The sequence below is a fragment of the Mesoplodon densirostris genome, chromosome 15 (assembly GCF_025265405.1).
Source record: "Mesoplodon densirostris isolate mMesDen1 chromosome 15, mMesDen1 primary haplotype, whole genome shotgun sequence".
NCBI classification, from domain to species: domain Eukaryota; kingdom Metazoa; phylum Chordata; class Mammalia; order Artiodactyla; family Ziphiidae; genus Mesoplodon; species Mesoplodon densirostris.
Window position 1 is genome coordinate 71,523,109 of NC_082675.1, and position 24,663 is coordinate 71,547,771.

The following is a 24,663-nucleotide window of genomic DNA, read 5'->3' on the forward strand; positions in this document are numbered from 1 at the left end:
CTTCCTCCTAAAAGGGAACCCTTAAGTGATTCTGAATTTTAGCTAGAGAAATGTCCCTTTGATAGAAAACTATCATACACAGTCAAGATACTTTTAAGAGCGCAAAGAGGGACTTTCATTATACCCTCATGCAAAGCCAGTTTGTTAAACCAAAATTCTCTCAGCAATGAAAAGCAGCTCTGCTACTTGTTTTTTAAATGATCCTTAAGAAAGGATAAGCCTTCAGAAACTTTTCAAGGAAATAAGATTAGCTGGCAGCGATCCGCTAAACCAGAACTTTAAACACTCAATATAACAACATTAAGTAATTTCTTCCCAAGGAAACACGTTTTTAATGATTCACTAAATTTAAAGGTAAAGAAAGATTCCTGCTGTAATAAATATAACATGTCTAACCTACCACTTTCAAATTAAAAACCACTTTTAAATTTAAAATAATACATACTCCATGTAGAAAATTTAGAAAATAAAAAAATTCAAGAAAGGGAAAAAAAAATCTATGATCTCACTGAAATCTCATGCTCCGACACTGTTAGCACTTTAAAAATCTATTCTTCCTGCCATTTCTGGGTGTGCATGTGTGTGTATTTTTATGCTAAATAAAAATAGAATATTTCGGTCAATTACTTTTAGTGACAGAATCTGGACAGAGCCATTGGTGTGAAAATAGCAATCTATCCCCATATTTATATCTTCATAAAGTTCTTTCTTCCTAACATGTGCTCTTCCAGGATGGATTACCAGCACCCCAAAAGTGGCCTTGTTTCAGTGTCTTCCACATAAAGCATGCTCCTCAGGTTTGGGGGATTTGTGGCGTTTTCTGGAATGATTTGTTCATCGTAACTTTCCCCTCCCATCCTTATCCTGGAAGCGGAGTGACAGAGTGGTGAGCCCTGGATTCCAGCCTGAGCTCTGATATTGCTACTGATGGATCCTCAGCAAATCCCATACTCTTTCTGGGCCTTCATATGTCCATCTGTAAATCAGAGCATTCAACTCAAACAGCTGTTCTCAAACTTTATTAGGTTCTAGAATATTCTTTTTTCCAAATTATAAAATAGATGAAATCAGAGCTGCCTTGTTTGAAATGGGGAACTTGGGAGTTCTCCCTGTCCAGACTCCCTCATCCCTGGCCTCACTGGGCTCCGTGTTGTCTCAAGCCTTCTCTGGCTCTGGACATTGACACCTGTGATCATTTTCCAGAGCCTAACAATATGGTACTGAGCCGGAAGTGGACAACAATTCTGAACTTGACTTTTCTGTCATGGGGAGTATTTCCTTGCTGCTCCATTATCTTCTTAATGGCTCTTCCCGGTTTCAACACTGTCTCTCTGGAGATATGAACTAAAAGGTCCAAGCCATTTCCCTCTCTATTCTGTGACCCCCTCATGTCAATGGAGGCTTGGAAAAGGCTGATATGAAGTCTCACCTAAGCCACTCTGAAAGCTTTGTGGCCATCTGAAATCTCCCGCTCTTTACCAGGGAACCCACGTTATGAGGGGCCATGCGAGTGCTGCATGCAGGGAATAATACAGAGATGGAGGTGGCGACATTCAGGCAATGACTCCAGTCTAAATTACACTAAGGTCAGGTTTCAATCAGGTACAGATGTGATTTCGTGTTTTTTTTTTTTTTTTAGAAGCCACCTGTCCTCCTTCCAAAGAGAAGAGACATGTACCAGACAAGGCCTTTCTGGAAGCATTTATACTGGAAAGGCAATGAGCCTTTAAAATGGAGCTCCGAAAAGTGCAATGCTTTACTATCACAATTTAACAACTTATAATTTTATTATTTGAAGCCAAAGGTCATGTTAATTTGTTCTATTAAATGGCAAACATCCCCTTTTACTTCACAGTTACATCACAATTTATTTACACAATTATAGTTTTCTTCAAACATTCCAGTAACGTGGGCTTTAAAGAGGGGATCTGAAAAGCCTAAAATTTCTGTGGGAAATGATCCTTTTGAATAATCTATATTTGATCACTATATAATCTATATTCCTATTCATGACGATGTGAACTGGGTTTTCTCATTGAGATGTTTTATTGGAGTATATTATTCTGTGGAGTATCTTCTACAGAGCCAAGAAAAGTTTAAGAAGGAAGTTTCCCACACGCCTGTATATTCTAAAAACACGTGATTTTTAAGAAAAGTTTTGGATGTAAATGACTTCGCCATCATACGGCAGTCTGTCTCTCCCACCCTTTCCTATTTGTCTGTCCAGAAATGCTCTGTTTTGAGCTTTTGGAGGGAGTGAGTTTCCACCTAGTAGCGCAGGAAGTGTAAGGGGGAAACCATTCCATAAACTGACACTCGGATGCAGTGGATTTATGGTACTGTACCTGACAGAGACGGGGGAGAGCCAACAGGAGTTGAAGGATTTGATGAAAAGCTGTTGTTAGTGTGATCTGGAGAATAGATCTTAAAACAGTGGGGAGAAAAAACAAAAACAAACCCTCATTCATTGGGAATAAATATTCAACAATTTTAAACTACAAAGTGTCAATGCAATTCATTTTCAAATTTCAAGGTATACAATACATTCAATGATCAACTGTAGTACCAATATTCTAAAATGAAAAACTTATAATTTTTCAATAGAAGAGCCATTGAGGTGGTATAAGATAGTGGGAAAAGAACCAGACTAGGGTCAGCTGACTTTAGTTCTCGTCCATTTCCTCCCATGTCCTCCCATGGCTGTGTGGCCATCAACCTACACAGATACTCCAAACCTCCCTTTCCCTCCTCCATAAAACAAGAGGTTGGACAGCATCATCTCTAAGATTTTTGTCCAACCCCTTCTGCATTATGTTTAAGGCATGTGATTCCAAGGCATAAGAATGCTCAGACCGAAGAAAAACTTTTCCTTAGGTCACAATGCTAATCTAAGTCAAACTCATCTCTGCCCCCAATGGTAAAGGAAAAACCAACTGAAGAGACAAAATGTTAGAGCAACAAGTCTCCACTTACATTTACAAATGATCACATTCAGCTTTTGAAGACCGTACCAGGTACACTCCTTCAGACAAGGAAGGGTGCCACCTGTCACCAGTGAACATGCAAGGAATGCTGGATTCTAGCCTCTAGGCAGTGGGCGGGCGAAGCGGAGAAGCTGAGTGCCAATTATGTGACAATTTCTCCTGGGTCTCAGTTATGGTCATTTTTCTGAAATGCCTTTTGCAAAGTGTTTTGGAATTACCCCTTGGCAAAGTCAGTCAATCAGTGAGTACCCAAACGACTTTAAAAGAAAATAAGACATCAAGATAGAAAATCTATCCTCTTAAAGGCCCTGAGAATATCCACCAATCCACGATTGAGTACCGGGAAGCGGAGGAGGCAAGATGGAAGAGACCAGCCATCCGCTGGAATCTTCAAAGTTCTCTCCTCAAATTTTCCAATGATCATTATGCAAGGAAGCTAGCCTTTCCAAAAATCAAAGCTATTTGCCATCCATTTTCTAAAATTCTAAATGTCCACTTCTGATTAAAGTTCACCCTTCTGTCATGGTACATATGAAGTCCAAAGTCAATATTTCCTCACCGAAGCAAGTGCTTTCCCCAGAGCATCTCCAGTCTGGGAGCTGCCTGCTGCTCCGCTTCCTCTATTTGCTGCAAAAACAAAAGGCAGAATATGAAAAACCAGGCAGTGAGACGCCAAATGATTTTCTATTCTTGGTCCATTTACTCACAATTTAATTGCATTTTTAATGCTAATTACAACACATTAATCTTTAATTAGCATTAATTTGTTTGCTGAGGTAGATGTCAAATATATTCATGTTACATTTTTTTACAGATAAAATACAAACCTGACACCCTGGTTTAAAGATAAAGTGTTTTAGTTGCTATTACATCCCCCCGGTTGTGTATGAGTGGTTGGTGGTGAACAGTAGCAGGTGAGCATATGATGGTCATTGCTAAAAAGTGTGCAGTACTTTCAGGTCCCTGAAATCCTCAGAGTTTGCCTTTTCTTTATATTTTATATAGTAAACTTAATTATCTTCATGAATGATTTACATCTGCTTTCAAATTTAAAAATACCTTTTTTTTTTTTTTTTTTGCTATACAGCAAAATGAGATATTCCTCTCAGAGTTCCACAATAAACAAAATAAAACAACAAAAAAATCTGTAACAGGCCTTTCTTCCTAGGAGGGAAAATATTTTTAATATTTTAAGTAACATATATTCTCCACACATTTTAAGTCTGTGTTCACATTTAAAGAATTTGAACCCTTAGCTACTAAAAGTCAATATTATCTCAAATTCTGGAGATAAAATAAGTCCACATGATGATGAAGCAATCTCTATTATCTTAAACACTGGTGCTTCTATCTACAACATAGATGAACAAAGAGTACAGTCAGCCTTCTGTATCCACAGATTCAGCATCCAAGGATTTAACTAACCTCGGATCAAAAATCTACAAAAAAAAAAAAAATTCCATAAAGTTCCAAAAAGCAAAACTTGAATTTGTTGTTAGAGGCAACTATTTACATAGCATTTATATTGTATTAGGCATTATAAATAATCTAGAGATGACTTAAACTATATGAGAGGATATGCAAGGGTTATATGCATATACTACACCATTTTATAAAGGGACTTGAGCGTCCTCAGATTTTGGTATCTGTTGGGCGGTCCTGGAACCAATCCGCTGGAAGGATACTGAAGGATAACTGTACTGTTAATAAAAGGATACAGGTTCTGGTATATAATTCAAAGCCAGCTCTATCTAACAAGTGTCTTTTGAAAGTAATTTGCCTTTATAAAATGGTATAACCAGTGGTGTTCTTTTACATTTATTAAGGCCTCAGCATAAGCAAATAGATATAATATTTAAATAAAACCTATTAAGCTCCAGGAGAAGATGTTTCTCACTATTTTGTGAAATAAGAAAAGGAAATCTTAAATCAACTGATTAATCCAAGCAAAACTTCATTACACATTTAAAACTGAAGAAATATTCCCAACCCTATCCTCAACCCAAGAAAGCAACCCTTCTGGCAAATGTGACATCTTCAGCTTCCAGATCTGTAAAATACAGTCGTGGGATCAGATCGCAAGTGGTCACATTATCTCTGTCTCTAGCTTATCCTGACCTCTGCTTAGCATAGTTAAATTATGCTTGTTATTTTTACATATTTATATGTTAGGTATGATAGTTCGATAATCTTTTGATGTGTGCTTTGTTTGGTTAACAAAACTCACACCCACATTCATTTGTTAATTACTAAAACTGAAAGAAAACTGGTATGTGATAAAAAGAACACAATCACCTTCTGACAAAACAAACCTATTCTTTTTCTTATCACAAATTCATGATATTAAAAATATATTAGTTGCTAGTACTAAGGAATTTATGTCTAAGAAAGTTCTTTGAAATGAGGGTCTGACATCATACAATTGAGCTACTGGAAGGAACCCAGAGATCAAGAGTGCTAAAAATACTTAATATAAGAGATAACTGAAATTATATCTGGTGTGAAAATAAAAATTTCTGCATCAAGGAGTTCTTTTAAAACTTAAGACAATTCTAAAGAGAAAACGATAAAGATTTTGAAAACACAAAGAGCACTAACATTTTTTAGCATGTATTACCATGGTATTTGGGGGCAATTATACATATATATTTGTTTTTCTTCCCCCCAAGAAGCAATATTATCATATACACTTAAAATCAGATTTATCAGTCAAAATAACTTGTGATATCTGCTTGACTAGAAAACAGATCTTCATGAAATGAAAATTCAGAGCCACAATAGAAAAAAATTACATTATCTAACAAAGAAACTAAACCCAAATAGGATAAGATATTGTTATACTTATGGATAAAATTTGCTGCTGTAGTAGCTTTCAAAAGATTAATTCTTTGAACAGCTTTAAAATAAGAATAATAAGTGTTTTAAAATATATTTTCATGAAACCAAATGGAAAGAATTAAAAACCAATAAAAATATTTTAGAGACATTTAAAAAATAAAGTATACTCCCAATTTATCCCTTCCTCCCACCCTTTCCTCTCTGGTAACCATAAATTCATTGTCTAAATCTGTGAGTCTGTTTCTGTTTTGTAAATAAGTTCATTTGCATCTTTTTCTTTTTAGATTGGGAGTATGGGATTGACATGTACACCCTGCTATATTTAAAACAGATAACCAACAAGGACCTATTGTAAAAAAAAAGAAAAAAAAAGAAAAAAAGAATATGCCTAATCTAAAAATAAAAAATAAATTATATATGGCATAAAAATCATACTTTAGAAGAGATAAGATACAATCCTTACGATCTTTTCATACTACACCTTTCTAACTAAACTTTCTATTAGTGCCTGTTTTATACAGGGAGATGTTAGAACTCAGGAAGTACAATAGAAAGACAGGATTTAGCGCCTTACATTATGTTGTCATGAAAATGTTTCAGAAAACTACAAAGGCTGCTCATGGAAGCCACTGATAAGAGCAGACTATTTTTTAACATATAGCCAGCCATTCTACCTTGCAACAGCTGGAGAACCACCCCCAGAGCTTAAATTTCAAAGCAGTTTATTGGGATCAGTTTGCCCTTGCACTTGGAATGCCTTTTGTTCTGTTCCAGGAAACACTGGAGAAGACACATTTTCAAGAGTCCCTAAACATGTTCAGCTACATGGGTCCTTCTCCTGAAGATCTCTCTTTGTAGTTGTGTGCCTGTTATGTGAAAGGGCATAAATAATCAGAAAGTGAATATATATTTAATTCTCAAATAGAAAAAGTTCTTCTATATTGAAGAAACGAGTCATGTTTAGCAAACTACCCTCCTCATTCAATGTGTGCTCATCAAATCCACTTTCCCACCTTTCATGTAACAGGACTTGATTACTATTCCAGGCCTGAGTTTTTGTCAACTGATATTATCAGAAATTACCAAAATGCCCAGATAACAGAAATAAAGAGAAAAACTATTGCCGCCCTGCTTGGTAAAGACTGGATGGATTTCTCATGTGATTTTAGCTCTTATCAGTTTCTCTAGCTCAAGAGAAAAAAAAAAAAAATCAAGTCTCTACGCAGAGCTGTAACATAAATATGAATGGAAGATGAGAAGTTATTAAGAGGAACTGTAATTTTGTAGGAGGATTTGACACTGCCAGCCACCCAAGCGTTGTTCAGATGGCTTGAACACAGGTGCTATTACTGGCTAGAAGATGGAGCAAAAAGAAGGGTTTAGTCTTTTCAGCTACAGGTGGGACCACCCTCGGTCTCAAACTCCACTTTGGGGAAAATGGCAATTTCCGTTAGACATACCCTAATCCAAACATCAGGATGAGTGGTGTCTGGGGATTGACTGCTGTAAAGCAGAATTTGGAAGATGTGTTACCCCTTTACTGCATACCCAGAACCCCAGGCTGGGCACATCCTGAACATATAAAAGGATGACGAAGTGCAATTCAGAGTGCCTTTGTCTGAAAGAAGATGATGGTTTTAAAAACTTAAGTTGTTCTGAACTGTGTCCAAGTGACCCTCATGTTATTAAACTAGTAGAAGCAGCCTAACAATGGCATGAGATTCTCTACAAAGATAACAAAAGAAGGAGCATTTCCAGCCTTCCTACGACCTACAGTTTTAGACTAAAAACTTACATCTAGGCTATGATGCACTCCTTTTTAGCAGGAGGGATTCCGAGGAATTCAGGGGGGAAGCTGGGCCCCCTGACCATGCGCAGGAAATGGATGAGAAGACTTAAATCAAACTAGTTTATTGTTCTCCCTTGGTGGTCTTTGTAACTAAGATGCCACGACATTGCTGGATAAAATTCCTATTACTCTTAGGCTCTGTGCCTGTTCATCACCCAACTGTATGTGAAGGCTCAAGATTCTTGTAAAAGACGAAGTGAATCTTATGTGACTACTCTCATAATAAAATTACTGTGAAACCAAGTCCTCAAGGGGAAACGGACATAATGTTTCTACTAGAAAAGCCACATACTAAAACGCATCGTGTCATACAAACATGTCATTAGAAGTGAAAGTTGGAAGCCAGATTAATCCATGAACCAGATAGATATTCCAGGGTAATCTTTAGCATATGTTGCATTCAATCAATCTTGGTAGTTTGTTTCTTCAACACTGTTTGGTTTGAGGTTTAAAAACATGGCAAATACCATGCTTTAGAAAGCAGGCCGGTTAAAGACTAATAAAACAATAACAGTTATTATAACCATTATGCTAGCTCTATGCCCAATTCCCTCTGAGAAGAAGGGAGGGTGTGTAGCCCCAAACCACAAGCGGTCACACCCTCTGCATGTATACAAATGGTATCTCCCAGTGGGGAACTGGAGCACTCTTGTCCTTGGGTAGTCTCAGGGGATTGTGTTAGTCTCAGGGGATTGAGGTGGGTCTCTCAACCCTTTTGAATAGGAAGGGCTATTGGATAAGGCAGGTAGGAAGGAAATATGCAGATAGTACGTACCTACATGTACCATGTATAGGACTACCATCTTCTAGACATCTCTCTCCTCTAGAGTTCGTATCTAATAACTAACTACATGTCCTCCTCTGCATGCATGCTCACATGCAGAGGCATTATTGGACTGTAGTGATTCTAAAGTACACCGAGCAGCATTACATTGAAAATGCTTTAGGAATCAAGTTGAAAGGCTCTGATGGTGGTAACTCTTGAAGCCCTCAGACTTAGCTTCTATCCTTAACTGGCTGCCCCTTCTAAGAATCCACGGTGTGTTCCATGAACTATATTCATGTAATTTCAGGGTGCTAAACAGACCCTTCTAAGTCAGACACGCCTAATGCAACCTCCAGAGTTTGCTGGCAAGGCTTCGCAGAAAAGTAGTGGTTTACATGCCACAAGTAAAATATTTTACTGTACAATTCTTTCAAAAATCCATGGATGAATGTGTCATTTAAAAAAAATCATGTCGATGGGCTTCCCTGGTGGCGCAGTGGTTGAGAGTCCACCTGTCGATGCAGGGGAGGCGGGTTCGTGCCCCGGTCCGGGAAGATCCCACATGCCACAGAGCAGCTGGGCCCGTGAGCCATGGCCGCTGAGCCTGCACGTCCGGAGCCTGTGCTCCGCAATGGGAGAGGCCACAACAGTGAGAGGCCCGCGTACCGCAAAAAAAAAAAAAAAAATCCTGTCGTTAATAAAACCTGAGTCAGCTTTGTCCTTCCAAGCATTTCTCAAAAAATGATATTGGACATTAAAGGGCAAAAGAAAACAAAACAAGAAACAACGGCTGTCCCTCCAAGTCAAACACAAGCCATCCTGAACCTCAGTGAGCACCCTCCATCTTTCAGATGCAGAGGACAGAGCCAGAGGCAAAGGAGCATGTTTCCAGAGAGGTTACCCTCTGATGGTTCTGGAGTTTACATCTCACTCCACATGCATTTTGTTGTCCTGTCACTGGTTGAGGACCATCATTGACTGCCAGGAAGACACGGTATAACATGAAACTGAGAGATGGAGCAATGATCTTCCTCTGAACTGAAAAAGCCACTTCCTAAGACATCAACGCCATTTATGAAAAGACTGCAATGCCTTGCAACTTTTCACCAAGAAAACTTGAAAAATGTGATGTCCATGTGTTAGTGCTTGAACCCCATTCTTACGGCATTAGTATTGCTTACAGTCATTTTCTACAGAATCATGTGTGTAATCTCAAACATGTGTCAGGCTATGTGTTCCCTATTTACCAATTATTTAATTAGCTCTGTTTGTTCTTTGAGATACAGGCAATGTAATATTTCTTTATTTCCTGCATTTCAGAATGAGTGAGTATATGCCAAATATTTTCAAAAGTCTACAGATGTATCCTATTAATCCATACTGTTTGTTAGGGAAGTATCACTAACATCAGAAGAGAAATCTTCTCTTCTTGTTACACAGACATACTGCCATTCCCTGGCTTCTACCACACTGTGAAAATCGAACTAAAGCCTAGGAGAATTAAAGTGCAAAGAAAAAAATAATAAAGTGCAAAGAACCAGGAGCGACTCGGACCCCGTGCAATATTAAGGTTTACTATCATACTTAAATTCTCCTCTGTATTTTAACTTAAGGAATTTGAGGATGTATTATTTTAAGGATGAACACTCTAGAATGCTCTCCCCTAAAGTAACCCTAAAGTAATAACTGTATATATGCAAATTAATAAAGATCTGTTCCTCCAGAAAGCTGAATTACCATGTCTACTTATGTCCCGAAATGATTCTAAAGTTTTCTCACATGCTGCTAGTGATTTTGACAAGTACACCCATGATGATGGAGTAATTTATGCAATAAAGTTGTTCCTAAAAAGCGTTTTCTGGGTTCCCAAAATCGCACACTTTTCCCTTTGAAAATTATAGCTCCTTTATTATTGTCTAGACCCCCCTCCACTTAAGCAGGGCCCTTTGGTCTGGATAAAAAGTTAAGTCCATCTTTAGGATGTAGCTGAGCCCATTAGTATGTAGAAGTCACCTACTATTGCCCTAACCGCCCAGACCAAATGAAGGAGAGTAGACATTCCTGTTCATCTACAAGCCAGGGATGAGCCAATCAGCTTAAATAAAGCAAATTCCATTCCCACTGAGACTTGTCGTGGCTCTGCTGACCACAGCTCGTGGAGGATAATCACACCATCTCATAATATCTCTTTCTCCCCAAGTCCTGACTTCCCTCGTGGCGCAGTGGTTAAGAATCTGCCTACCAATGCAGGGGGCACGGGTTCGAGCCCTGGTCCAGGAAGATCCCACATGCCACAGAGCAACTAAGCCCGTGCGCCACAACTACTGAGCCTGTGCTCTAGAGTCCGCGAGCCACAACTACTGAGCCCGTGTTTCACAACTACTGAAGTCCGCATGCCTGGAGCCCATGCTCTCCAACAAGAGAAGCCACTGCAATGAGAAGCCTGTGCACCACAATGAAGAGTAGCCCCGGCTCACCGCAACTAGAGAAAGCCCGCGTGCAGCAACGAAGACCCAACACGGCCAAAAATAAATTAAAAAAAAAAAAAAAAAAAGACTGTTTGGCAAATCAGTCAATACAACATTTTTTCAAATGGTGCCTAGGTCTGCTTTCCTCAACTCAAGCTCTTGCTCTACCTTTGTGCCTTCCTAAAAAAAGAAAATTACTCAAACCATAAGTAGACAGGAAATCTGCCTTGTAAGAGGATGAATGACCGGTCATCCTTCTTTATAACTAGACCTCATGACTGCAGAAAGGGGTTTTCCATTTGTCAAACCACATTGAAGTGAAATATGCTTTTCTCACTCTTTCAGTTCTGCACTTCTTTCTTTCTTCTTGTTTTTCAGATCTGCCAAAACTGCATTGATAGCTAACAAAACTTCCCCACGCGACCTCTGCCCATAGTTCTCCAAGGTCAAACTGATGCAACGCATTGGTAGAGGCTTTGTTATGAAAGTTACAAAAATGGAAACTCTTTCCTAAATCCGCCTCTTAGAGAGACATGGCGGCGAAGGGAAGGGCTGCTAGATGGCTCATCTTGAGTGTGAAGTATGTTATTGAGTAGCAGGGAGTGTATTATTTAGGCAGAATTATATTTGCAACATTTCAAAACACATCTCTTCTCGTTCATCAAAAACTCTCCCCCTCATAAGTGATTCATGCCACTTCCCGAAGTTCCAGAGACTATCTAAAGAAAAAGAAAAAAACAACAACTGTGAAGAGCTAAGGAGACGAAACTGCAGTATTCTTCTATCATACATTCTTCTCTATAAAATGTACAGTTAGTGTTCTCATCACTAACTGGACCCACTAGAAGTGATCATAAGGCCGAGCTACGAGTGGGTTTGAGCTAGAGCCAGAGTAGGTGGCGACCAATGCAAGTCTGAGGTTTTAATAAGACCCTGAAGTGTCAGACTGTGCCACTCATCTGAATGACAGAGTTGTCAAAGGCAGAATCAGAAGGTGGTGGCTGCCTCACCGCTAACCCGGACTCTTCCTCCAGGGGCAGCTGGATGCCCTGCCTAGCTCCTCCCTCAAGAGAAGAGTGTTGGTGGGGTAACCATCCATCCTAGGAAGAGGACCATAATGGACATCATGAAAATTGAGAAGATGATGGCTCAGTTTATTTGATAGAGGCACTCTGACTGGGTCTTAACTTATCAGTGAATTCACTGCAAAAAAGCAGCAAATAGGGCTTCCCTGGTGGCGCAGTGGTTGAGAGTCCGCCTGCCGATGCAGGGGACACGGGTTCGTGCCCCGATCCCGGAAGATCCCACATGCCGCGGAGCGGCTGGGCCCGCGAGCCATGGCCGCGGAGCCTGTGTGTCCGGAGCCTGTGCTCCGCAACGGGAGAGGCCACAGCAGTGAGAGGCCCGCGTACAGCAAAAAAAAAAAAAAAAAAAAAAAAAAAGCAGCAAATAACTTCTGGTCCATTGATGCCCAGGCATCTCCTCTCCCATAAGTCAGCAAACACTTCGTCCCCTCTGGAGGACTCAACGATGCCACAGTCTCCATAAGGTGAAGCTACCTAGTTATTAATAACAATCTATAAATGTCACATGAGCTAGTTTTCAGAAGACAGTGGTGTGTTACGGTTAAAAGCTTTGCATGGTGACTGGAACTTGAGAAGCGATCAATAACTCCTATTTAGAGCTATTATGCCTTCTCTCTTACTAATCTTCAATGGTTCGTCTTACTGAAGTTCACTTTGTTAGCTGTTTGAGAGTGTGAGAAGCAAGGTAGTTTTTTGGTCTATTTAAACCTTTATTCGATCTAATCACTCACAGTGGAGAAAGTGGCCAAATTTCAGTTTCTTGGGACCAAAAACGTGATTACAGTCAAGCCAATGACCATTTGTGTTTGGTTCATCTGTCTGTTCATTTGGTTATGTGATAAAAATTCACTGCTTGATTACTGTTCAGTGATGGGGTGGGGAGAGGTCCTTGATTATTAAACCCTGACACTGGCTATTGGCAACAGAACTGGCGTTTCCAAGACTCACCCATTATACTGTCTGTTCCGTTGGCAGGAGGTGTACAGGACGAGGTGCTGTAATGGTTTGTACCACTACGGTGGAAAGTGGACATCGGAGGAAGACTGGAATTGATGTCTGCTGAGGAGTGTGATGGATAGCTCTGTGGCAAGAAGCAGAAAAAGGAGGCCATATTTAATCACAAAACATCCAGTGGATTAGTTTTCCAACACTTCTTTCAGAACTCTTCGCTTTGCAATGGAGACAGCCCTCGGAATTTCAAAATATCCAAGAATACATCTTGCTTAGCTCTGACAGCTTTCATTTTTCAAATAATAAAACACAAAGACATAGTTGGTTTGGGTTTGCATCAAATCTAGAGGAATATAATGGCAATGCTGGACCTTGAGAAATGATCACGATCTCTAAATATAACAATTACTGCTTAAAGGCATGTCTAGGACTTCAGCAACATAAAAGACCACCACCACTATTATTTTTCTGTATGGCCTATTGATCAAGTAAGAAAGATTCCATAATATAATGAATAAAACACCACCATGACCCACAGGGTTTACATTACACTTCATCCTGACCTTCTGAATACGAACTGACCAAGAATAACCAGTCTCAAATCTTCTTCCTGCCAAACTGGATCATCTTTCTGAACTCCAGCAAGAAGAAAATGGTAAATGAAAAATTTAAAAAGCAGTAATGATTAAATATCTCTCTAAAGCATTAATACATAAAGCCTTAAATCAATGACTATGTTGAATTACACTGGAACAAACGAACGGAGAATGACTTATTTTACTTCTTTCTTTATAGGTCCTCTCCCTTAGCAATATGCCATAGAGTTGACTATGAAAAAAGAACATCACCTCTTACAGAATCATTTACTTTAAAGGCTTAGCTTTGGGTTCGACTATCATACTAGTTGTCCAAATAAGCTGCTTTTCTTGGGGCATCTCACAGTGCCTATAAGTGCTGTACAATCAGCAGATCACTAACAGAAACATGGTTATTTACAAAAACATGGTTATTTATAAAAATGGAGCTATTTTCTTTTTCATGACAAAAAAGTAGCTTAAAAAGTTATTCTCATAGGCATTTGAATGTATTACAGACATGTAAAGGAAAAATATTTAAGTTAAAATATAATACTTTTTCTTTATATATAGTATATTAATGGGCTATGGATCTTTATTATATCATTATTGGAGATTCTGTTGAAATTAGAGATTGAATATGATGCTGAAAGTCAGGAGTGATTAAAGCGTGGACACCCTGTGTCTTGGGATCCCCTAGTTATTTCGTGAGGCCCATCTTGGGTTCTATCTCTTCCTTGAGGGTCCCTTACTACTTCCAACTCTTTCATAATCTCGTCTCTTTGAATCCCTAATGCATTTACATTCTGCACTGCGCCATTAAACACTTAATTAAATGTTGCTTTTCTATGCTTTCTCTTTCAAGAGCATTTCCACCGAAACTGTAAACTCTTCAAGGGGAGGGAATAGAGCTCATAGCTCCGCATTCCACAACTTGTGGCTGAGTGATAAACACACTCATCCTATGAACAAAGAACAACTGGTTACCAGCTCGTGTTTAATAAATAGTGGGCTGAAATGCTACTTATTTGAAAGACAACTAAACAGTTTAGAAAATAAGTCTACATTTTGGAGTCAGTTTGCCAATGACATGGCAGATGCCTTTGAAAATACTACCTCTGCACACTCCAGACAGTCCAACGGAAAGGACAACTTCAGTGAGAAAGTTGGGATGACGCCCTTAAACCATTCCAAGTTCCCAAGAATGCCTTTCAGACTTTTAAATTTCATGGACATCTTTGCTTGACCAAAAATTCCTTAGGCCACCTGTTTAAACTCATTTCTACTTGGCACTTACAGAATACCCCAAGTAGTCCACAAAATTTTCTCCAAAGGATGATAGAGTGGGCCCATTCCATAGTACAACTGACCTAAAAAATTGGATAAGCCATGGAAGACCAAACTTAGAAGAGCTATTTCTGCTTGAGAGCTAAAGACTATAATAATGTGGGAAAAAGAAACAGACTATGGAAAAAGAAAAAGAAAGGTAAAAAAGATGATTTGATTTCATTTCTACCCAGTCCTATTCCATGCTGAGTGTCTGAAGAATAGAGAAACCTTATAAATCAGTCCCAAGCTTGCAAAAATCAAAACAGAGGAAAAAGCATTCTGAAAAATAGTTAAATCACTACAATAATGACAGGATGAGACAGGAAAAAGATTACTGCATCAGTGAGAACTTTTAGACCCTTTCAACTTCGTGTAAAATGGGCAGTAATTCAGGATTTGACAAAGGGTTACTACTGAGTTCAGAGAATAAACAGAAAAGTTCTTCCCCAGATTTTAATGGGGAAACCAATGCAATCCATGTAAATCAGTAATTTTTAGAGACTCATAGAAAATTAGATGCTGAAAGAAGTTAATGAGATTTATAACTAGATTATTTTACAAAGAAAAGGATTTTGACAACTAATGTCTCTTTAAGAGTATTTCGGGATCAACTATAAGCACTCCCCTTAGTCTTTCTTACTCCAGCTATTAATACTGTCGACCCTGCTGGCCACAAAGGCAAAGGAAAGGGGAAGTATGACAAAGTGTTATGGTTTTACATGCCCACTATTTGTTTATTTATTTTTACTTATGATACCCAATTAGAGTGTATTTGGAGTCTACTGACAGAGTAAGTGTTGAAAATATTTCCATGAGTGATGTTTTTTATCAACCTATGGGTTGATAATTCACAAAGTAGAAAATATAATTGTTAGCACATACTAAGAATAAAGTAGTCAAACTCTGGGCTAGAGCAGGGTTTCACAATCTTGGCACTGCTGATCTTTTGTGCCAGATCATTCTTTGCTTGGCAGGGGCTGGGTGTGGGTGTAGGGGGGTTCCTCCTACGCATTGTAGTATGTTTCCCAAATCCCTGGTCTCTGTACGCTAGATTCCAGCAGCACCTATATGCACCACGCCCCTCCGAGTTGTAACGTCCCAAAATGTCTCCAGAGATTACCAAACGCTCCCTGTAGGGCAAAATCAGCCCCAGTGAGAATCACTGGAGTAAGAGTTTATGTTACAAACAATAAAAGACAACAGCACTTCCTTTATATTAAAATTCCAGACTCCCAGGACTATTTCACTCTGTGGTACAAAGACCATGCCTAACCCATGCCAGACTGCAGGGACGCTATCCTACTTTTGAAAAGAACTCTGCCAAGTCATTCCAAACAACAACCCATCCCAAAGCTTAACCACAAACTCCATTCTTATGAGTGATTTTGCATGTGTGTCTGTGACATAGTAGTGATTAGCTGTGGGATTGTTGTAGAGGCTGAAACTGTAAAGGGGATTTAAAGAATCAAAATGGGTGACTGACAGTTGCTACTGATATATGTGGATTTTAAGCTTTGTGATTACATGTTCTATTATAACACAGTATAAAGTGATAGAGGCAATAATGGTTCTAAAATGTGCTACCTTCACAGACATACTAATTTGGCCAAATTACACCCAAAGTAATCCAAAGAAAGCTTTCTTCTTTTTCTCAAACTATTCCTTTGTTCAGTATAGAATTGGGCAAAAGCTCCAGATGAAAATTTTAAGGAACTACCATTACTTTCAAATGAAAGGTAACTAACCACCTACTGTATACTCAAATGATTCTCAATCAGTATCAGATTTTTAAAAGTCACTTCAGCAAGAGAGTTTTGAATAGTTACTGAAATCACAATGATTACTAGATATAATCATTCAATAGTTTCCCTATCAGTGAGAAAATTCATCAGGATACATTACCAGAGACCTAATTCATTTGCCCTTCTGAAAAACAACCCCCCTCATCTCTAAGATCTGCTAAATGATCATGTTAACAAAGAATGAAAACTGGGGCTTCCCTGGTGGCGCAGTGGTTGGGAGTCCGCCTGCCGATGCAGGGAACACGGGTTCGTGCCCCGGTCCGGGAGGATCCCACATGCCGCGGAGCCTGCGCGTCCGGAGCCTGTGCTCCGTGGGGGGGAGGGGGGTGCACAGCGGTGAGAGGCCCGCGTACCGCAAAAAAAAAAAAAAAAAAAAAGAAAACTGTTTTGAGATAGATAAATGACATTACAAATATAGCACCTGATACAACCTATTGGGTTACTCCTTCAAAATGATCTTTCCTCCTGGTTGATAATATTGTTTTGGTTCAGCAAACTTTTCTAAAAGGGTGTAGTTGGTTTCCTTTTTAAAATTACATTTTCTGTGCATTTGAGCGCATTTTCAACATGCTTCCCCCATGCAGTGAACTCGATTGGGATAAAAATCAAACCACCTAAGTCGAAGTTCTACAGCATGATAGAGAAAGGAAGAAAGAAATTTAGGGCTGAAGAAAAATAAATGTCAAATGGAAATTCCAACATATAGTACAGTGTCAAAGTCTTTTATTTGTAATCAAAACTTTCCTTGCCTATAGTACACATACAATTTTGATCATGGGTTCTTTAGAGAAGTGCAAAATGATGATGGCGAAATAAAAAGGTTAGCCAAGAAGAAATTCTAGTATAATAATAAGTGCTATTTCTTTAAGCTTTCATGCTAATGACTCTAAGTAGGAGGTGGGAGAAGAAGAAATTTGAAAGTAAATCATCTGCTATTTATTGAAAATGTGCTGAAATTTAAGATAGTTTGTGATTTCCACATTCAAACTTGAGAGATGATTAAAAAAAGGTCAATTCCATCTCCATCATTTATCTCTCATTTGAGGATAAGCTAACTGACTTCCCAGTGTCTCTGTCACTAGGATTAACTAAATTGATATTTGAAAGGATATCGGAAACCTTAACCTCTGGGACGTTTTCGGTCATCAGAATAGGATATGTCACCTTTCCTATATCTCTGGTGGCCGAGCAAAAGAGAATAAAGCCCACAGAAATCCAGAAAGTACTGTATCCTATATTAGAACAGAGAAAGAAACATAAATCTGGGTATTAGGAGCAGAAAAAGGAGCACATCGCAAGATGGAGAGTAGTAATATAAGTACCACTAACTGGATTTTTCATACTCTTTTGCATTTAGGAGATTAGAGGTTCATACCTTTTTTAAAGCCATTTTACTGCACAAGATACTTGGTCCCATATTATCTGCATCCCAAACCTTCATGATCTAGAAGTACTCCTTCCTCCATTTAGTGATAGACTTAAGTTCATCAGTGGATTCTGGTCTGTGGTAGTTTCTGAGGTTAGAAAAACAACTGATGCGTTGCTTCCTCCAGAATAAAGACACATACTAGGATGGATGAGTATAGTATTGGAGGGTATGGAAGTATAGCTAAAATACTGAAAATCGGGAATCTGATCTAAATAGAAACCCCATGGTTGCTGTTACTGATGGGAGTGTATAGGAAACAGGAACGCTTTCCTTCAGGTGTGGTACAAGAGTTCAAAGCTGTCAGCAGCTAAAGAAGCCGGTCAAGGGGAAATGGAAATGCCCGTGGGAGATGTGTTATCACCTACTTTCAAAGTCCACTGGCTATCACTCTGCCCCCTGCAGTATATCCTTCAGTACTACAGATAGCAAAAAAACCCCACCAAAACCCAAAAGCCAAAAAAAACCCCAAAAAACAAAAAACCCCAAGAAACCGTCACAGCTAAAATTCTGCAACTCAAATACAATATGTATTTATGTACCAAGGGAAGATGACACTGTGATAAAGAAAGCACAGGACAAAATGCAATAAACAGAAGAACAGCGACAAAGAGAATATGGCTTATGAAGATGATCTGGTTGAGTTTGTCTTTGATTGCAGAAACAATACAACTGGAAGAATAATGGGTGTGTGCCATTTTTACATTCACTGATAGAGTCCATGTGTACATGCATGCAAAGACAGGATGAGATTTAATAAACTAGCTGTGTTGTCCCCATTACCAAGTGAGTCTCCCTTACCAAACGTTCATGTGGATGCAGGCTGCAGTAGCTGCTAGACTGTGGAATATGAGAAGAATTGCCCAACATTCCTCCATAGCCAGGCTGATTCATCCCACTGGAGGAGCTCCAAGGGTCACTGCTGTGATGGCCATCTGTGAAGGACAAAGAAAACCATGACTTTTCTGAGGCATTCAGCCTTGCCTTATAGAGTAGGGTGTTTTCATATCCTGGAAAATGACTGCCTGTTGTATATTCATCTTTGTGTTGGTGAGCTGATTATATCAGAAGACAGTCTCATTATTTTTTCCCAAGTGGCTCTATACTGCCAAACAAATATAAATATTTAACAGAGTTAAAGGATTCTTAGTAAAAATTTAACTGTAAAAGAACAGAACATATTTCTACATAGAACTGTGTCAAGACAGCAAGGTAGCTAATGCTAAAGAAAACATTTCTTAGAAGTCTTTTTTTTTTCTATGAAAACCAACTAAAAAATTAAACTGTTCCTAAATTTTGGGAATTTTTTTGGGAATTATTTTGAAAATAAAACACTTGAGATATTACAGGGTTGGCAAGCTTACAAGTTTTGAGAACATATAAAGAAATAAGTAATAATGAAAAATAATATCTCTGATTTCAGATTGGATTTCATTTTTGTGACATACAGAGTAGATGGAATTAAAGTTGGAATTACATTCTGGTATGTAGGGAAGAGGAATCTTATGTATATAGTTCTGAGTTTTTGACTTCTTTAATGTTTGTATTTTGGTATACAGTTAAATAGCTATCTTAAGCCTTCAGTAGCAATTGAAAGGGTACACACATGTCATAAGGTAGATACTACGGTAAGGACAATTTTGAGAGCCTCCAGATTTTATAAAACTGTGAGTTAAAAAGAGGTTTAAAATTATATGGAAATTATATGAAGTATCTTTTAATACCAAGTTAATCTTTTATTAACACCATATTAAAAATATTCCTACAGATTTTTTTTTGACTCTCTGGGCCTACTGGCCTCGAAGTTACTACTAGATTGCTATTGTTTGGTCTGGGTTTCTCAAATTAAGGGAGCCGAGCATTTATGTTACTGCTCAGTTCAATTTTTCTTTCTTTCAATAGTTTAACAAAAATTATTAAATGCCAGATATATACAAGGCCATCAGCTAGGTGTTAATTGTATGGCAGGCATTGCTCCCTTGAAAATAGGATTATTTTCACCTTACACGTTATTTAATAAAGGCCTTTTGAAAATGTAGGCAGTAGGCAAGTTAAATCTGACACTATATTTCATAAAGCCTTTTTTTCCCTGAGTCTTTCACCCCAGAAGTTAGAATTCAGAAAACTGGAATGGTTTCAGGGCAGGAAGGAATAATCCAGAGATGTCTTAAGAACTATGAAAGCAAAATCATGTCTGTGATTTTGACAACTAAAGAGTTTTAACTAGAAGGTGGAAGCTCAAGTTAAAAATAAGAGGTCACACAATACTGGGTTTAAAATATGCTACTAAAAAAATAAAATCAAATAAAATATGCTACTGACAGTCTCTGAATACCTTTCATCTAAACTGTGTTTTCTTCAAGACCTGAATTCTCAGGGTACTGTGGATGCTTACTGAAGGACACTGATGTGAAATGGGATCATGACGTACTGTTTCTGTGATCATAACGTAAAAACATAGGACTTTTTAAAAAGTTCTTATTCATGTACTTCAGATTTAGCTCTGAGATTATGGAAGTTCAGATGTCATCTTAAATCCAAACATGAAGTTTAAGACCACTGACATTTCAAAGAGATGACATGCGTGGCAAATAAATTGAGAATCTCTATCACTGAACAAGAGTCTCCTGACACATTCTGACATGATGCCCTACATGGAAATACATTTAGGATTTGTTAACACAGACACTCTACTCAATGCAGACTTACAAAAATACACATTTTACATAAATTATGCTTTTCACAGTAAATTAATATTTATCACATCCCATGATCTTGGCATAATGTGGGTTTGAAAGAATAGAATTAGATGTGTGCCAATTAATTGTGCTCATCATAAATGTCAACTCAAAAAACGTTTTTTTTTTTTTTTTGCTTCTTGGGTATTCATATGCAGAAAAGCAAATGTGTTCCCCGTAGTTAGTTTTGCGTGGTCTGCTATGGAGAAGAAGCTTTACTCAACCTGATCTTTCCTTGCAGTGTGCACGGTTTAAGCAAGTGACCTTCCTGAAGGCAGACAGAAGAAGTCTATCCTTCTGTCCATTTTCTCAAGGAAATTCAGCTTTGAGTGATGAGTCCTTGAGCTGGCAATCTCTATAAGCACCGGTAGGGGTAGCATAGCCTCTCTGACTGGTCATAAAAGAGAGGCGCTGGTGCCCAGGTGGCCGCTATCTATAGCTGAAGGGGATACAGCTTTTGTCATGGCACAGAACACACCCAAGTGACATACCTGCTGTTCCCCTGGAGAGAAAGGGACCTCGAGGACAGGTCACAAAGATAAAAGACCCTGGTCAACAGGAGCTCCATTACGCGTGGAACCAATTCTCTCTATTCCCGAGGGATCCATTCGATTCCATTTTATAGATTTTCCAGGGAATTTCGCATGTGAACTAACAACTCAAAAGAGCTAACACTCTGAAGGGAAGGGAAACAAACCCCTTTGAAACAGAATGACTTTGGGTATGTCCACTGTAATCTAAGGGAGATGCCAAGCCACCTCCCTGGGACTTTCTGCCCCAAAGGGCTCTCCTTCCCGTGACATGGTCCTTTCGGGAAGAGCACGAAGAAGGAAATCCCATGGCACTTTGCCAATGCAAAAAGAGTTAAGTCTACATACAGGGGTTCTTGGTGAATCCCATATCTGAATTTCAGAGTATTAACCTGGGAACAAGATCATCACATTTTGACAATATGTGTCCCAGGGGTATAGGGAATGGAGCCTTAGCTGCATCCTTTGGACGGTCTCCTCTCATAAGCAGCTGCTGTCATTTCAACCATCTTGGTCTTTTCTAAGCAGCAGAAAGAGCTGTATTACCAGGGGTGAGACTATAAGCTCGGGGAACACACATCCATGTGCACTGAATTAAATGCACTGGACAATTACATGGATGAAATACACTTTACCTACCACGAACCTGTAATTTTCTATATTTTTCTGGGAAAAAAGCTGGGTCTTGGGCCCTCAATCCGTCAGTATGTTGGAATAGAGCTTTTGCTGTGTAATGAAATAATATTCCTGACTTTAGATAGGTCACTTCATCTTCAATGGGACGCTTGTTCTTACCTATAAATTAATAAGTGGCCAACGTTTTTACTGATAAGAACAGATACTAAACTTGATCTTAGCCAAAAGGCCGAAAAGTGATTGTAAGTGTCCAACATTTTTATATAAAGGTATATATGAGGATGATTTGTTCCTAGGAGGCTAAATCCGGGATGCTTAAAATACACACTGAACCAAAGCTCTTCTAAACATACAAACATACTCTTCTCGGGAAGTGAAGACACAGAAATGATCAGTCGTGGAAGACCATCCCCCAAGAAGAATCCGTTCTAAGTAAGCAAACCAGCCAAATCTTAACTCATGATCTCTCAAGAGACTTTCACTTAAAAAATAATCTTAGTGAAGTTTTCATTAATTTATTTTTAATGAATTCAATTCCTAAAACAGAGCGTGACCTTCAGTGTTCTATACTTGCCTCCTCTTCCATTTCTTGAGTAACAGATCAGCACTCTTCTGTCCCATATATGACATGAAAAGACCCGTGGATTTCCCCTCGGACGAGGTGGTGTCTTACCTTGCATGAAGAAGGAGCTAGGGAAAGTGCTGGCTGCTGGTTTCGAGGAAGGGTAGCCTGGCGAGTCCCTATTGTAGTCGGCAGTGCTGGCTGACGGAGCATAAACCTGGGGAACAAGAGCCCATTTAGTTTTGCTTGCTGCCTGGACCAAAGCATCTCAAGGTCCGTGACTTTACAAGAAGCAGGCACAAAAGGCAAAGTTTCTACCACGTCCATCCTAGATCTGACCAAACCCTGAAAACACTGCCCCTTTCCGAATACAGAAAATCAAAAAAAGGCCAAGTAGGTTTGTGTGAATGGAAAACCAGGTGTGATATTTTCCAGTTACAGGCAAGAATATTGAGAATTATGTCTGGTTGTAAATATATTATATAATACCCATAGGGCTGTCCTGGGAGCCTAAGCATTCTTCTTTTGTTTTTTTAACACAAATGGCCCATGAGCATGTAAAAGGTAAAAAGAGAAACACCTGCCTCAAGCTTCTCCCGTTTTGTCTACCTTTCAATTAAAATTGAAAGAGAGACAGAGAGACAAAAAAGACAGATAAAATGAATGTGCTCTCCAGATCTCAGAAAGTGACAAACAGATCTTGGAATATTAAATTCCCATAGTGTTAGCTTTTTGTAGAGATGCATGAAAAGGGCCATTAAAAGCCCAGATCTACACAGACCCCCGACAATCAGTGTGTACACAGGAAGGGGGAGGAAAACCCTCATTTATAGTTCTTTTTATCTTTGGATGTTCAATAAACTTAAAAACTGCCAAAATCCTAACTTACTTACATTCGTTTACTAATACTCAGGAGACTTGGGGAACCAGTGCTTTATAAAAATAGCTTGTGTATTTTCTTGTTTATGTTTGCTTTAAAGAAGACAGCACAGTAGAAAAGCATACATTCATAAGGTATAGTTTAACTTTCACTGGGTTTCCCCCTTGCCTTTTCTGCTAAATATAATTTTTTTTTAATCCCCGTTTCCTTTTGCTCCAAAAGTTCCTCTCTCCAGATGGTCGGAGAGACTGAAACGCTGTCATCCTCTTGATGAAAATGGATACCCTCCTGCCTCCAATTTGAAGCGGGAGGCTCACAAAACTGACAGTGAACCTCTGGTGATATTCACAGGTCACAGGAAAAGAAAAAAGAAATCCACCAATAAAAAGGCAACTGCAGGGTTACCAAAAAATAACTCCCCCCCCTTTTTTTTCACAGCGCACATGGAATAAACACCCTGAGAAAAATTATATAATTGTTCTCAGAACACCAAGAATCACGAACTAAGCGCTAATACAAGGTCTAGGATTTCACAAAGGATAGGGCCACAAAGACAGATGAGGGAAAATATGCATACACATGCATACATCAAATAAATGCTACATATGCCCCACAGTGCCCTTGAAATTGGGAGGTCCTGGAGACTGAACAAAACAAAAATAAACCAGAAAAACCCTTGCACACTTTAAAAAACAAGGATTCTTCCTAAATCATGAAAGAATCTAAGCCCTATATTTTTCCTGGGCTAGATTTCATTTGATTTTTAAATTTTAGTCATATTTAAAATGTGTAAACAGCTACTTGCTTCTATTTCTACAGGGCTTACGATAAGGGGAAAACTTTTTCAAGTATCTTTTAGGGATAAAGAATAAAACATAAGCCAGGAATCCCAAAGCAAATCAATACTCTAAGTTTATCAAGCAAAACCCAGTATTTCCTTGAGAATTATACAACTGACCAACAGTTTGGAAAATACTACTAAATGTATTAGAGGTCTTGAGATTAGGCTAAAAGATGAAAAAAAATATTACCTTCTAGGGAAAGGGGAAATTGAAAATTAGATCATCTCATTCTAATGACAGATGAGCACAAACAACTATAATATACCTACAGACTATTAGTCTGACAGGTTCCCGGTCAATCAGTATTAATACAAGCTAAGTATACTATGTATTACTCCCAAATTTCAGAAATCAATATATTCACTATAAAACTGAAAATAAACTCTCCCACATTATTAAATC

General features: G+C 38.7%; 1 protein-coding gene and 1 pseudogene across 22 annotated transcripts in view; both read right to left on the minus strand.

Annotated features, from left to right (window-relative positions):
- Positions 1 to 24,663, minus strand: part of TCF4 (transcription factor 4) — a 372,534-nt gene that overhangs the window by 36,470 nt on the left and 311,401 nt on the right. For all 22 annotated transcript variants that reach the window (XM_060119615.1, XM_060119627.1, XM_060119607.1 and 19 more), the window contains 5 exons: positions 22,651 to 22,756; positions 18,875 to 19,008; positions 12,939 to 13,071; positions 3,544 to 3,611; positions 2,346 to 2,424 (listed from right to left, as the gene is read on the minus strand). In XM_060119615.1, the coding sequence (XP_059975598.1) occupies positions 2,346 to 2,424; positions 3,544 to 3,611; positions 12,939 to 13,071; positions 18,875 to 19,008; positions 22,651 to 22,756 (520 nt within the window). The remainder of the gene's footprint in view (positions 1 to 2,345; positions 2,425 to 3,543; positions 3,612 to 12,938; positions 13,072 to 18,874; positions 19,009 to 22,650; positions 22,757 to 24,663) is intronic.
- Positions 22,046 to 22,218, minus strand: LOC132503326 (U2 spliceosomal RNA; annotated as a pseudogene).